The sequence below is a fragment of the Bactrocera oleae genome, chromosome 4, assembly GCF_042242935.1.
Source record: "Bactrocera oleae isolate idBacOlea1 chromosome 4, idBacOlea1, whole genome shotgun sequence".
Classification (NCBI taxonomy): Eukaryota; Metazoa; Arthropoda; class Insecta; order Diptera; family Tephritidae; genus Bactrocera; species Bactrocera oleae.
The window spans coordinates 66,992,020-67,006,398 of record NC_091538.1 but is presented as its reverse complement, the minus strand read 5'-3'; the positions used below and the strand labels follow the sequence as shown (position 1 = coordinate 67,006,398).

The following is a 14,379-nucleotide window of genomic DNA, read 5'->3' as shown; positions in this document are numbered from 1 at the left end:
TCGTGTACACGTTCGCCACAACGGTGGGCGATGATGCGTATCGGGAATTTTGTGAAAATAAACACAGATTACACAATCAACCAACAGGCAGGCATGTAAACATAAACAAAAACAATAAAAAACACAACAAGATACATTATAAACCTGTAATTCGAGCTAATGGCAAGCGATCAATGCTCACCGAACGATCGTTAAAAACTAGCGCCTTCTTACACACACACTTAGTTATGTCTGTATGTGTAGTTTGTAGGTTTACTTGTAAAAGGAAGCAAATACGAAGACTTGGTCACACTCGCATCGACGGCATGCATGGAATTGCATCGATCGGTTGACTCGGTTGCCGGCGCGCTGCAGTTGAGTGTGTGTTTGTTGGAAGTGATTATGCATACCCCTTGGGAATGATGGTATTTGTGGGTGTTAATTGCATAGAATAACAAAAACAAACATTTAAATTGGAATTTGAACATGACCAAATAATAACAATAACAAAGCAGTCAAGTAGAGCTTAAGGGGCGGCGGGTGACAATTATTGCTTTAACTCTATGCAACACCTTTACACTCGCGCGTGTGTGTGTAAGCACATGTACATCACTGTTTATATTGCATAATCGCTTGCTTCGCGTATGAATCGAACCGTGTTGCGTAGACATTTTCCGAAGCACCCACATTCAAACACACATACAAATGTATGTATGCATTACAAAAACACAAAAAGTTGTCGGCGGCATGCTCGCATAAATATTTGTTACAAATATGCACGAGTTTGTAGAAATATTTATATTTGAAAAAAGTGATTTATTGAGCGCACGCTTCGTTGACATTTTCAATTGAGAAGTTTGCTATTTGTCCATAAACATAAACAGGATATTATGTACGTAATGAATAGCGGTATTGGGTGTCTAGCATGCTCAAGTGGTTTATAAGTTTTGGTCACTTGCATTTGTAAACTTGGCAACTGATTGCAAAACGATTAGAAAGTGCCATGATAGCTGGAAACATGTGTGTACTTAAGTATACATTTGCAACCAGAAGTTGAGCCCTAGTCGACCTATAGGGGGACTTCCGAAAAAAAGGTCTCTGACCGTGAAGAACATGTTTCTGCTTAGAATTATCTCAATTCGAAAACATTTATTATTACTTTTAGGACTATAGGTAAAAATCGAAGCACAAGTCAAAATTTGGTTTTTAATAAGATGGCGGCTTCCCTAAAAAAGATCGATTTTTATGAAAAATTGTACCTTTCAGAGTGGCTCAAAAAATTATTATCAAAAATTTGATTCCTTCGATCATTACCTATTAAATATCTAAGAAGGTCATGTGAAAACTTCCAGCTGTCTCGGAGAAATTTTTCTTACCGACTTTGAAAATAGCGTTTCGTGAACAACGTAATTAAAGTTTTGAGAGCTGATTGCACGTAAGTTCGAACATTTCTACAAATACGCGCATATATATAAAACTTTTTGACGTGTCAACTTTAAATTCGATGGTTATTCTCAAATATAAGTATATAGTAGGTTCAGTAAAATATATGTATTTGACAACAACCCGCAAATTTACGTGTCACAACTCGAGTTTAAGATTTTGTGATTATTAACAACTACACTAATAAGGTTGTTTAAGAAAATTTGAGTTTAAAAAAGTTTGCGTGCAAAAAATTTATTAAATCGCTCCAAAATATTTGTTGTAAAACAAGGTATCTCTAATCAGTTGTTAAGCCGAGTTATAGAAAATATTATATTTAGTAACAGAATCATCAAATGGTCAACAAACTCATGTTTTTGACGCAGTATTAATGTACGTAAATCAAAATTAAGAACCATAGTATTTTCAATTATATGTAACAACATTGTTATAAAAATAATTGAAATCAAAATAAACTTGACGTTAGCTAAGAAAATAATTACGTGAGTTAGTTGCCTCAATAAAATTCAAAAAGTGTCAGTCTTGAATAGCAAGAAATCGCACCAGACTCTTATATACTTATTGTGTTCTTAACAATAATTGGGTATAATTTAAAAAAATTTAATTTATAGTAAATCAATTTTTCTCATAAAGCCACTGGACTTCTCAAGAATCTTAGTTATATAAAATTAAATGCTTACAGAAAAAAACCGCAATAACTTAATAACAATTAGAAAAATACAATAATTCCAAAAAGTAATTATAGCTGTCGTACCATAATAGAAAAGTTTAGCTACCCCCTTAATTGCATACAAAGAATTCGAGTCAGGTAATGTTTTTCGGTTGAAACACCTACTCAGAGGTAAAGGTCTATGCATGATAAATTGCAAATCGATATTGTACAACAGTTATGAATAAAAAAATAAAAATCATGGGAAAACTGTAAACAATTTATGTAATTTACAGCGAAAACTTAAAGCATTCTCTTTGTCATAAGAATACTCGAGAACAGTGCAATTCAGTGAAATTAGCCGTGGGCAACAGAAGAATTTGAGTTACATTTCTAGGCATGGAAAATTTTCTACGACAGAAATGTTATTGTGTCATAGACGAAAAATATTTACATTATCATGCAATAATTGCAATAAATTGTTGTGCCGATGTAAACGCAGAATAACTTATGAAATCGCTTAGAGTATTTTGCAATTTGCTTTGAATGAATCATTGCCGAACATTTAATTGCAATATTTGCAGGCATTCGAATGATCTTTACCGCACTGCAATCTACATACAATCTATTGAGAATTGCTCGCATTTGCTTGCGTTCTTATTTTACATTTAAAAAAACATACCGATTCCTTAACAACAACAATTCGTTGCGTAGATGGCGCAGATCCATTCACTCGTTCCTTCATTCATTACCACGTTCGTTTGCGCGCCTGTTCGCTTGCTATTTGCACGTCAAATGATCATGCAATATAATTTAATGTTAATTGCCAGCGACAATTAATTGAGTCACAAGCCGACAAGTAGCACTGGCAATTTGTTATTCTAATGTAATTATTAATTTATTGTTGCTGCTGTTGTAATAAAAAATTGAAATACAACAAGTAAGCCCAGCGGCAGTCGGTCTGCCTCTGTAAAATAAAATAATATGTACTTTTCCATTTAGAAATAATACTGCTAAGAATGGCTGCTCGCTGGCCGTTTGCGTCGGAAAGCCCATTTTGGTAAGTCATAGAGTGGAGAATCAACTGAATTTTACAGTACCGAAATGGGCAGAACCGGGTCACAGCGACTCAGTCATATTTTATACGGATTGTTACGTCAAATGCAATGGCTAGATCGCGTCTACTTGGTTACTAGCTCTGTAAGTCAGCCGTTCACAAAAAATTACTGAAAAAGATTTTTGGAGATTACAATATTTAAAAGAAATATTTATTTTCTTATTTTTACTCTATAATTTTATACTAGGGCTAATATATATTATTAAGAATATTAAGAATAAAGCAAGCGAAATGTATGGAATACAGTGTTTTTTATATGAAATTAATCCTAGACAGGTCGCTAACAGTTTGAGAAACCCTGCATTAAGTAATCAATTCCATATTTGTTACAATCAACCGTAATTTTATACAAACAAACATATTTACTTGTACATCATTTGTGGGATTTTATATCGATCAAGGCAGCATTTATTGTATAAATATATGTATTTTAATACAAATATGTGTACATATCTATTCAAACCGACATAAATAAAAAATTACGCAAAAAATGCAAATTAATCAGTGTTGTTGTTAATTTCTTAGATTTTTCTTATCTCAGATTTCTCATTAAATAATGATAATACATATTCTCATCAGTTGATTTATTATGGCATTGACCTTATTTAGATCACTGATATAGATAAGTTCTCTGAATTTCGTTGACTAACCAATTTGAAGTAAGTCACAAATTAATTCGGTATGGGTGAAGTACTGGCGGAAATTGCACTCAGATTTTATTTGCGAACAATGCAAGGGCAAATTCTTTCCAAGCTTACTTTTCGTATGGACTGTGAAAAGAAACGGATTTTGTCCGATCTATAATCTGATCAAAATAGATTAGGGCCGGTACATTTGATCTGCGCGAGCAAAACCCCAACTAAGTCTCGGCTATGTAATCGTGTTTTGGGGAGTCTACCTTATGTCGCATTTGAGTGACACAATGCATTCAATAAAGGTCGTGAAGTCAACTTGTCTCGTGCAAATGGTCGATACATGTATGTTAATGACAAAAATTTAAAGAAAGAGTACTTCAAAATGGTCGTATTGACAGACTTGACTCAACACATTTTGGTTTATGTTTCGGTATGAAGCGTGCCAATGTTAGACTTGACCCTTGCATTAATCAAAAGCATTATTACAGGTGACGAATATGATGTCAAAACTGTCCAACAATCCAGCCAATAACGCTTGAAAAATGAGCCGAAACTGAAAAACCACGTCAAAAACTAAGTTGATGCTCATCAATTTCTTTCATCACCGTTCAACATGAGTTCGTTTCAAATGGTCAACAAGTCAATAGAGAATACTGCTTGACCATTTTGAGGCATTGACATGAAGCAATTTGTTATAAACGACCAGATTTGTGGGCAGCCAATTCATGGATTCTTCACTACGATATTGCGTCGGCCCATTCCATAATGGTCAACACTGACTTTTTGGCTAAACACGAAACAAAAGGTATCGCTGAGTAATCATATTCGCCAGTTTTGGCTCTCTATGACTTTTTCTGTTTTCGAAACTCGGTTGAGAACTCGGAGAATGTACTACAGAATTAATCGCTAGGCTTCTGCTGCTCTTTCCCTACAAAAATATAAAAGTGACTGTAATTCATATCTTGAAGTTTCTCTCTGTGGGTAGCCACCCTATCCAATACTCACTATTTGTATAACAGGTTAATTATACATCAGTCGCCAACAGAAAGTAAACTCTTAAGTTATTTAATAATATTTGTTAAGTAAATACATTCCACATGGTTGCATTGGAGACCTCTAGACTTTTGTCAATTTTAGGTATTGTAACGCTTGGACTCTCTTTTGGTTTCAAACATTCAAGTGCCGTGCAATTAAAATACCGTTTTTATATGCCGTTTGAGTGCAAACATTTCGAGAATAATTTAGTATATAAGTGTCTTTCTGTATATATGTACCTGCTTATATATACATATGTAAAAATCATATAAAGTATAAATAGTAACAATAGTTGTTATTTCGTGTTCAGAGCCGACAAAAAGCGATTATTTAATCACACATTACTCAATGTTTCCTTAGCTTATAAAGCACACAGATTTTGAAAGCCGGCTTGAACCTGAAATAATCTGAACAATTAAATGCTTATCTTTACCTCTCGCCGTAATTGCAGTCATTTTAGCAAAGATTTTTTGTAAGAAACACAACAGAAATAAATTGAAAGTCATCTTCATGAAAGCGCTGGAAAGTAAAACTAACGTGTTTAATAATAGCAATGCATACAGATATGTGTACGTACGAGTATGTAAATATATAAATTAAAATGTCTGTATGACCGCAAGTTGATTGCCGTGTATCTGCTAACTAACGGCGCTCTGCTTCTTGCTCTCTTTTTCTGTGACAGAGCAGTTGACATACCATAAATCAGTTCTGCCGTCCGTAACTTGTTTTTGTTTATGCTCTTGCTCGATATTAAAATTTACATTCTTATATTTCCAACAAATCCCAGCGCAACTTGCGTACAACGGGATGGACATATCTGTCTATTTATTTTATATTTGGTTCGTCTAGCAGTTTGACCTTCGAGAATTCTTACTAAAATTTTCATACACACTTATTTAAGATATTAAAAATGTATAAATACCTATTCACCACCACCCCTAACTACCATATAACGGTAATTTTAAGTTTTACATATGGTTCCCCTCGCATATAGAGCTACCTTACATTTATATTTCTAATTTTAGCAACAATTGCTAAGCGCGCAATGTTAATTACAGTTTTTGTGGCGGAACGGCGACAACAACAAAAATACTAATAACAACTAACGCGAAACTGTAAATGCAAATAGCGCACATATCTCAACGACATACTCATATCCGTACTTGACGGTTATTAAACAGCGACTTTGAGATAAAATGTGTAAATGATTACATATACAACATATGTATACACAGAAATATATGTATGTGTAGAAATTAATAGCTGGGTATATTGCAGGTGAATGAATGAAGAGTGAACTCAACTGTTCGGCTAAATATTGGAAAAATTGTGATACTTTTATGGTAAGTATCTACGTTCAAATGTGTATGTATGTTTATCTAAAGTACTTTAAATGGAAATAAATGAGTTTCTTTGCTTGCTGTTGGCCACCTCTGCCGTCATGATTGGCAAGTTGCGTATACGCCATGTAGTATGACCTGAATATCTCTTTAGTTATTATGTAATCATGTTTATACCCTGTACAGGGTGCATGTAGTTTGCCACAAAGTTTTTAACATACAAAGAAAATGTCGGAGATATTTAAAGTATATGCATATGTAAATATAAGATCAGCGTGACAAGCTGAGTTCTGAAATTTTGCATACATCCTTTTCTCCGCGAGAAGCTGCTTATTTGTTCTAATCGCTCCTATCGGACTGCTATACGATATAGCTGTCATACAAACCGATCAATCAAAATATTAAGATTTGTTATACCCTATACGAAATGCACCTGTGATGGGGATAGTAATGGGTAGATTTCGTTAGCTGAAGTTAACGTTTTTTATTCTTCTCTTTTTTATTTGTTTTCGTGAATACCCTAAGCATTAATGACAATAAAAGAGATATAAACAGTTGCTAGTAATAAAAACAATAATTGGCAATAACACTTCATAACTCAATTATCTAAAATTATCATAATACAGAATAGTTTATTATAGCGAAACCTTCTAATTAAACCAATCCATCAATGGTAGTGGTGTTGGAGTTAATTTGTACAACCATCTAAATTTGAAGTTAAATATCCTTAAAAAGAAAGACGCTTTTACATATCATTACTTGATATGAAATTGATAATTCAAACTACTTCTACTTCCTTTATTAATATCAATTCATATTGTTTTATTATTATCAAATGAAGTTATGTTAAGTTCCACTATGTTAAAACTATGTGGTCATAAAAAACCTCAAGCATACATTGAATTTAGACAGTATTGGGTAATCTAGCATTTTTGTTCAGCTTTTAACCATGGTTCAATTATATAAGGTTTTGTTGATAGCCCAAATAATACAATTTGTCATTCATAATGTCAAAATCAGCTGTTTTGCTTTGTTTTTATGATTCACAAATCAAAATCACATTTTCAAAATATTCCCGTCAATAAAAGTGGGTTTTATTTGACATTATGGACTAAAATATATTTTCGTAAGAAGAAGCACTGTCTCCAGAATTATGCTCTTAACTTTAAGTTCTTTTCATTCGAATTTCACTAGAATCTAACTAGTTACATAAACAGTGCTTATCCTACAAGGCATCCACGTAAGCAAATTTCTGGTGAGCAACTAAATGTAACTGTTTTTTTTTATGACTTAATTGGTTTTGAAAAATTTAATACTTTTCCCAATAATAGATTAGTTTTTAATTCATACAATAGTCTTTAAATTTATTGTTAAATGTGATTTTCTGTCTAATTACTCCTACTGTACTATAATATAACCTACTATCACTCAGAAATACAATGAACACGAGTTAACTTTCAATAGCATGTACTTAAGTAATTATAAGTCATAAAGTATTGTAGTTCCGACATACAGTAAATCCCCTGGGATTAAATTTATGAAAGCGTAGAGTGTGAGTTCTAGTGTTTTTTTTTTTTTGCGCTTCGAAATTCATCATTTTATATTTAAAAAAAATAGGCTATAAAGCCTACAAATGTATCAACAACTGCAACTAGTACTAAACCAAAATAAACAAATTTTTTTTATTTGGAATTTTAATATAGCTGTCTTCGATACGCCAAGCTTTGGAGAGTAGCGAATCGAACAAACTATACCAGATGCTCAAACAAACGGACAGCACTTGTGATGCAATCCTGCGCTAGCATGTGCTCTGACGCAATAGTGTTACGATTCTTTCCCAGTGAAGAAGTTCTTTTGTTCGCTTTAAAAAACGTTGTAATAATCTTTTATATATGTTTTCTATAAATTATTGTACTAAAATATGCAAACAAAACTTGGTAGCAATGAAGATAGCGGGTATAGCACTTTTATGATGTTCAAGTGTGATGAAGATATAATATCTTGTCAAATAAAAAAGTTTTCTATAAAAGTACTTTATTTGAATGCTATAACGCAGATATTCGAGGTTACTATATCATGGTCAATATCTCATAAGCTAATAAACCAGTTCGCGTTTATACATACGGGCGGACAGACAGGTGGTTGTGGCTAAGTCTTCTCAGCACGTCACGCTAATTATGTAAATATATATAAACTTTATAGGGTCTACGATGTTTCCCTCTGGGTATTAAAAACTTTTTTCAGGGTATAACATAACCTAAGTAAATAATAATAATAATAATAACTGATATGCTAGCCCACATTAGGCTATCAACAAATACTTTTCTTCAGACAATTATGTACTACTTAAGATTGAGAAACTATGGAGAATAACACATTTTCTGATTCCGATGATATGCACTTTTATATTTAATATATTGTACGAGTTGCTTATCTTATAAGCAGTAATATATCATATACATTCATATTCATATATATGTATATAGTTGGAAACAATACTTCACTTCCTCAAATTCTTGATGCGCAATATGAGCATATGCTTATGTTTGCGTATACATATGTATGTCTGTTAAGTAAGTGCGCTAGATTTTTTAAATCTATGTGATTGCGGAAATAAGGGACGCTGCGGAAGTGTGCGCTCTCAACACAATTACCCTCATTAAATTAAATAATTTCCTTTTTAAGTTTCATATGCGATGCTATTTTTACACATAGCCCTAAAAATAAATAGAAAATTACCAGAACCTTGTAACAGATTTTTTTGACACCGCAGTATACTTCAATTGCGGACATACAAGTGAATTAAAAGTATTTTTTGTTAGACATACGAAAAGAAAAACTAATCAATCTGTTTTTTTAATAAACGTGATCGCCAATCTTCAAAGTTTAAACCTATCGATCGTCTGTTATCGATAATTATACCGACTAATTACAATAACGACCGAGTAGCCTTGAATACGTTTTTGAATCTGTAAAAAGGTAAACATAGACATGGTAAATTAAATCCAAAAATATCATAATTCGACTAATACTTCATACCAAAATAATCTTTGCCTACAATTTTAGCAAATAATCGCAAAAATATCCAAATACATAATATTGACTCAGTAATATCTTGAAAGAAAATATACAAATTAGGTTATTATCAAATAGATTATGACAATATATGTATACCATAAATGGGAGTGTCCATCTCAAATCGCAACCAAGTACTAAATTTGAAAGTAAATACTTGTATTAATTCAGCTCAATATCTAGAAATTGGCATAAAAACCTTTATATATATACAAGTTTATCTATGTAATTAAGATACTAATATGTCTTCCAAACAAATGCGAGTTTCAATTGTTATCACGTCGGGCAAACACAAATGAACATTAATAAAAAGTTAACTACGATTAGACCTTCTTCAATACCACAAATGTACTGCAGTGAGCGATTTGTCAGGCCGCCACTAAAGTTTTCTGCTATCAGAAGAAGTTTAAAGTACATGCGTATCTTAGGCATAAACAATTCATGTTTATGCAAATTTCGGTTGGAGTGAATCAAGTTCTTTCAACTCAAGTTCACATTGCGCTTATAAGTTATGTAAATTATTTGCCAAAGTTTTACTTTGATTTGAATCAAATAAACAATGTTGGTGACCTTTTTTACTAACCCAATTTATGCTCTTGAAAAAGTGTAGTTCATTGACTGCAAAACCCTAACTCTTTGGAGGCCTAGCAGTTCATTTTAGTTGTACATAGTTTATCACATTCAAGAGTTGCAAGGTTGCAAGCATTTTTATGCCTCAAGCAATGTCTGTTTGTATTAAGCTGAGAATATAGCTCAATTAAATCCTAAAGAAGTGCAAGGTGTAACGCACATCTTCATTTTCTTTTCTATTTTCTGCTTCGCTATGCCTATCAAATTTTCAGACTTAATGTAGCCAAAAAGCTAAACAAAGTAGTTTGAGTATTACAATATAATTATATTTTGAATGAATAGAACTAATTCATAATTATGATCCTTCTGAATAGTTGAATAGAAACGAATTTCTTGATGTTTATTTTACATTGAATTTTATTTTACGTACAAATAGTCAGAGGAGACAATTGAAATAATAACTGATTCAGTTTTGCTTAAAGCTTAAGCTGTCAAATTTAAAAAATTTTATATATTTGTTAGTGAAAAGTTTCATAAGTAACAGCTTAACTTTGAAAAATGGAAATATTGAGTTTGCGAAATTTGATATTAATCAATATTTAAGAAGGAACCAAAACATTTAGTCCGATCAAATTAGAGAGAAAATAATAGCAAAGTTACTTACGAGAAAATTAGTCTCGTAAATTACAAGAAAGTGAAAGTTAGTGAATATGTTCAAAATAGAATTAAAAATAACATACTAAAACTTCTCAACGTATTGTGAAAAAATTACTTGAAATTAAAGGTCAAAAATTAGACAACATTTATTTTTAACTTTTACTTTTTTTTGTTCTAAGAAATTTGTTGTGATCGTGGCATTGATTCGTCGATTGAAAAGTAGTGTCTTTTTATTAAGTCAAAATAAGGTAAAAAATAAGTATTTTAAAGCAGAAATACTAAAGTGTATTTAAGATATAATAATAATAAAAAGGTTAGTTTATATCAAACTTCGTAAAAAAAAGATTTTTTTTTTGCAAATAAAAATTAAAAACCAAAAACTGTGTTATTTAAATTTTTCACATATATTTTGAGATTATGTGAAATAAATGTTTAAAAAAAGTTAAAGACATTTTTATTATCTATACCTTTGTCATTCAACATTTTTCCATAGGACTCGTAGTGTTGCCATAAATTAAGATAAACCGTTTGTAAGCATTCAAAATTCAAACATTAGACTACTTAAACTTTTCGCGACCCCATTTATTTTTTTTTCCTAATAGGTTTCATTTCACTATAATTTTTTTTTTTTTTGCTTTCAAAATTTGTAATTTATGTGATAATTAATTAATTTTTTCGAGTTTTCTAAAATGTTTAATTCTTATTTTAAGAAGTTGGCGAAACTTAAATATACTATATTTGGAAAAAAACATAATTATATTCAAATAATTAAAGACTCCCATTGTTTCTTACCTTAGACACCACCAAGTTGCGTGTGTATTGCACTGCTTCTTGTAGGAGTGAAGCCAGATCTCGTGCAAGTGGATGCCACATGTGGAAAATTTTATTGGTTTTTGTTGTAGGTGAAATTTTAGAGGATTTTATATGCTGATTTCACTAATTGCTGTATTATACGCTAACACTAATAGAAAGTTGACAACGAAAACTTGCTACACTTTTTTAATTTAATAATTTAATAATTTTTTAACCAATTATATTTGGGATAATTCGACACACCTTTTCACCCAACAACACTGCTATTAGAGTGGTAGGAGTATTTTGCAACACTATACTACTATTTGGAATTGCACCAGCACTACTAATATACCATATATGTATTTTTATTTTTTTCTTTCTTTTTTCGATTGCTTTTACACACTACTTTCGCATATACATAACTGCTTTAATATTAGTATATAAATTTAAAATTTATTTTTCGTCGACAATTTCTCAAATCACACGGTGACACTCACTTCGTAACGTTTATCGTAGCGCTTCTCTTGTCGTCGTCGATCGGGTGGTGTTATTAATCGCCATTTTGTATGAATTTTTGTTAAATCTTTATGTGTGCGTTGATACAATCGGCACAGCTGATACATCAAGTTGATTTTTTTATGCAAAAGCGTCACAACGAAATCAAGTCGTATGCAACTTCCTTGGGGTGCTGAACTTCGACGAGTATTTCTTGTAACTTCTCGTATTGCACTTAAGTGGCAATTGTGAGTGCGGGCGTGGAACGAATGTTGGCGTTTAAAATTGCAATGGCAACGCCTATAAGAATGCCAAAGCTAATATTAGCGATGCCGCTGATATTGTAGTTGTTGTTGCTGTTGGTGGTGTTGGTGTTGATTTGTATGTTGTTGTCGTCAGCAGCGGAAGTACTTTTCTTGCGAACGAAAATTGCGTAAATCAAAGTCTTGAACATCGCGCGTTTCCCGACTCGTTTTTGTTGGTGTATCAGAGCGAGCATTCAAATGTGTGTTTGTTTGTTGCAAACTATGTTCGTTGTCTGCTTCACATGTGCACTTTCAAGCTCACAAAACGGGCACTTCCACATTTGTAAATGAAAAATTGCGTTTGTTGTTGTATTGTATGCGGGTGACTAGCAACAATTGCAGTCAATATGTGAATGCGTTGGCTCTACGAATTACATATGTACACTTTTATATAGTATACTACCTCAAATATTTGGTGTATAAATGACACAACGGCTCAAAATGATAGTTACACAGTAAATGTTGTATATTATTATAATTAATAAAACGAACTTGCGAAATAGTGGTTTTTTCTTTGTTTGCCACGAAGTTTGTAACACCCAGAAGAAAACGACGGAAACGCCATCAAGTATATATTTAAATGATCAGCGTGATGAGCTGAGTCAATCTAACCATGTCCGTCTGTCGGTTCAGCTGTATATACGCGAACTAGTCTCTCAGTGTTTGAGATATCGAATTGAAATTTTTGCATATGTCATTTTCATCCTTTGCAACTGTTCATTTGTCGGAATCGCCGATATCGGACCACTAAAGCATACAGCTGCCATACAAACTGACTAATCAAAAGCAAGTTCTTGTATGGAAAACTTTTCTATTTGATAAGATAACGTCGCGAAATTCGGCACTAATAATTGTCCAAGACAGCGCTACAATCACCGTAAAAAGGCAATGAAATTTTTACACCCTTCTATGCTATTAGTATTATAGCATACATAATTATTTTTTATAGCGCCAATATGTGCATAACATAACCTAAAATACATCAACGGTATTAACATTTCTCGCTGTAACTATTATTTTGAGCCGATATGTGTGTCTATATAAATTTATAAATTCCTTATAAGCGTTGGTATGCGTGAAATCTAGACCAGTCAACCGAATGATGCGTGAGAAATTTTATTTAGCAACTTTCGTTTAACACTGCTATGTATAACACTTCTAATAATACAGTTTGCTGCGCTGAATTTATTGGGTGGTAAGCGTTAATGGTTAAGGAGCACGAGATAGCCCGAAAAATCTATTAAATAAATAAATAGCTGACTAAACTTGATATTAGCAGCCGAGTGTGGGAACCGATTGACCGGCGAGCGGTTGCGTACGGTCGCAACAACAAAAAGCACTCCAAATCTCCATATTAATCATATTATTCTATAACTAAAACGAACAGAAGCGCCGCAAAAGCGAACAATTGCCACACGAGTGCTGACAATCACAAACAGGCAATTACACATTAAATATTATCACGAGATTCTGATTTTATATCATTTACCGCTATGCGCGTATACATGTGCGCATGTGTGACAAAATAAATTATTTCACTTTTGCCACCAAGACTTTATTTAGCATGCAAATTTGTTTGTTTGTCTGTTTGTGCTTTCTCACAAATTTGTTTGTCTCGTTATTATTGCTTATTTTCTTTTGATCATTATTTGCTTTAATTTTTCCGTATTTTTGTCATTTGCCTTCATTTGCCACAATTGCAGCACAAATGTGTGTGTATGTATGTACAAATTCAAAAATTTGCTGACTCGAACGACTTTAATATCACCGATCTACCATACACTTACGATAAGTACACACACACACATATACATATATGTACATATGTATATAGACAACGCTACTGTGATATTGTCCAGTCTTTATGCATATTCATCGTTATATTTGTTGATTTGTTTGCATTACGCATAGTTCATGGCATTTTATTTAGTGAGCTTTTTGTTTTATGCCCATTAATGTGCGAACGTATGCGTGAGAATGTGTGTTTGTTTGTATATATGTACATACATAGTTGAGCAGGAGCTGCTAGAGCAGTGACATTCAGTGCCAGGCTACTTGCCCCCGAAGCTGTTTAGTTTAGTTCAGAAGCATACATACATATGTATAGATAAATAAGTACATAATTTGTAGATATTTATTAAATACTTTGTGTGTACTTGTTCGACGTTGGCACCGAATATGAAAGAGCGTAACTTCGCTCGATCAACTGTCAAATGTCAGTTGATGTTAAAGTATATATGTACAAGTATGTAGTGATTACAGTGTTTCACAAAAGACGGTTAAT

The 14,379-nt window shown here is 32.5% G+C and overlaps 1 protein-coding gene across 4 annotated transcripts in view; it reads right to left on the bottom strand.

Annotated features, from left to right (window-relative positions):
• ITP (ion transport peptide) overlaps positions 1 to 14,379 on the bottom strand; it is an 81,914-nt gene that overhangs the window by 52,670 nt on the left and 14,865 nt on the right. For 3 of the 4 annotated variants that reach the window (XR_004977942.2, XM_070107725.1, XM_014247372.3), the window contains exon 2: positions 11,293 to 12,459. The exons of the other annotated variant lie outside the window; for it this stretch is intronic. Coding sequence is in view for 2 of the 3 variants with exons in the window: in XM_070107725.1 (XP_069963826.1) it covers positions 11,293 to 11,373 (81 nt within the window). In the remaining variant the exon portion in view is untranslated. The remainder of the gene's footprint in view (positions 1 to 11,292; positions 12,460 to 14,379) is intronic. 4 annotated transcript variants of the gene reach the window in all.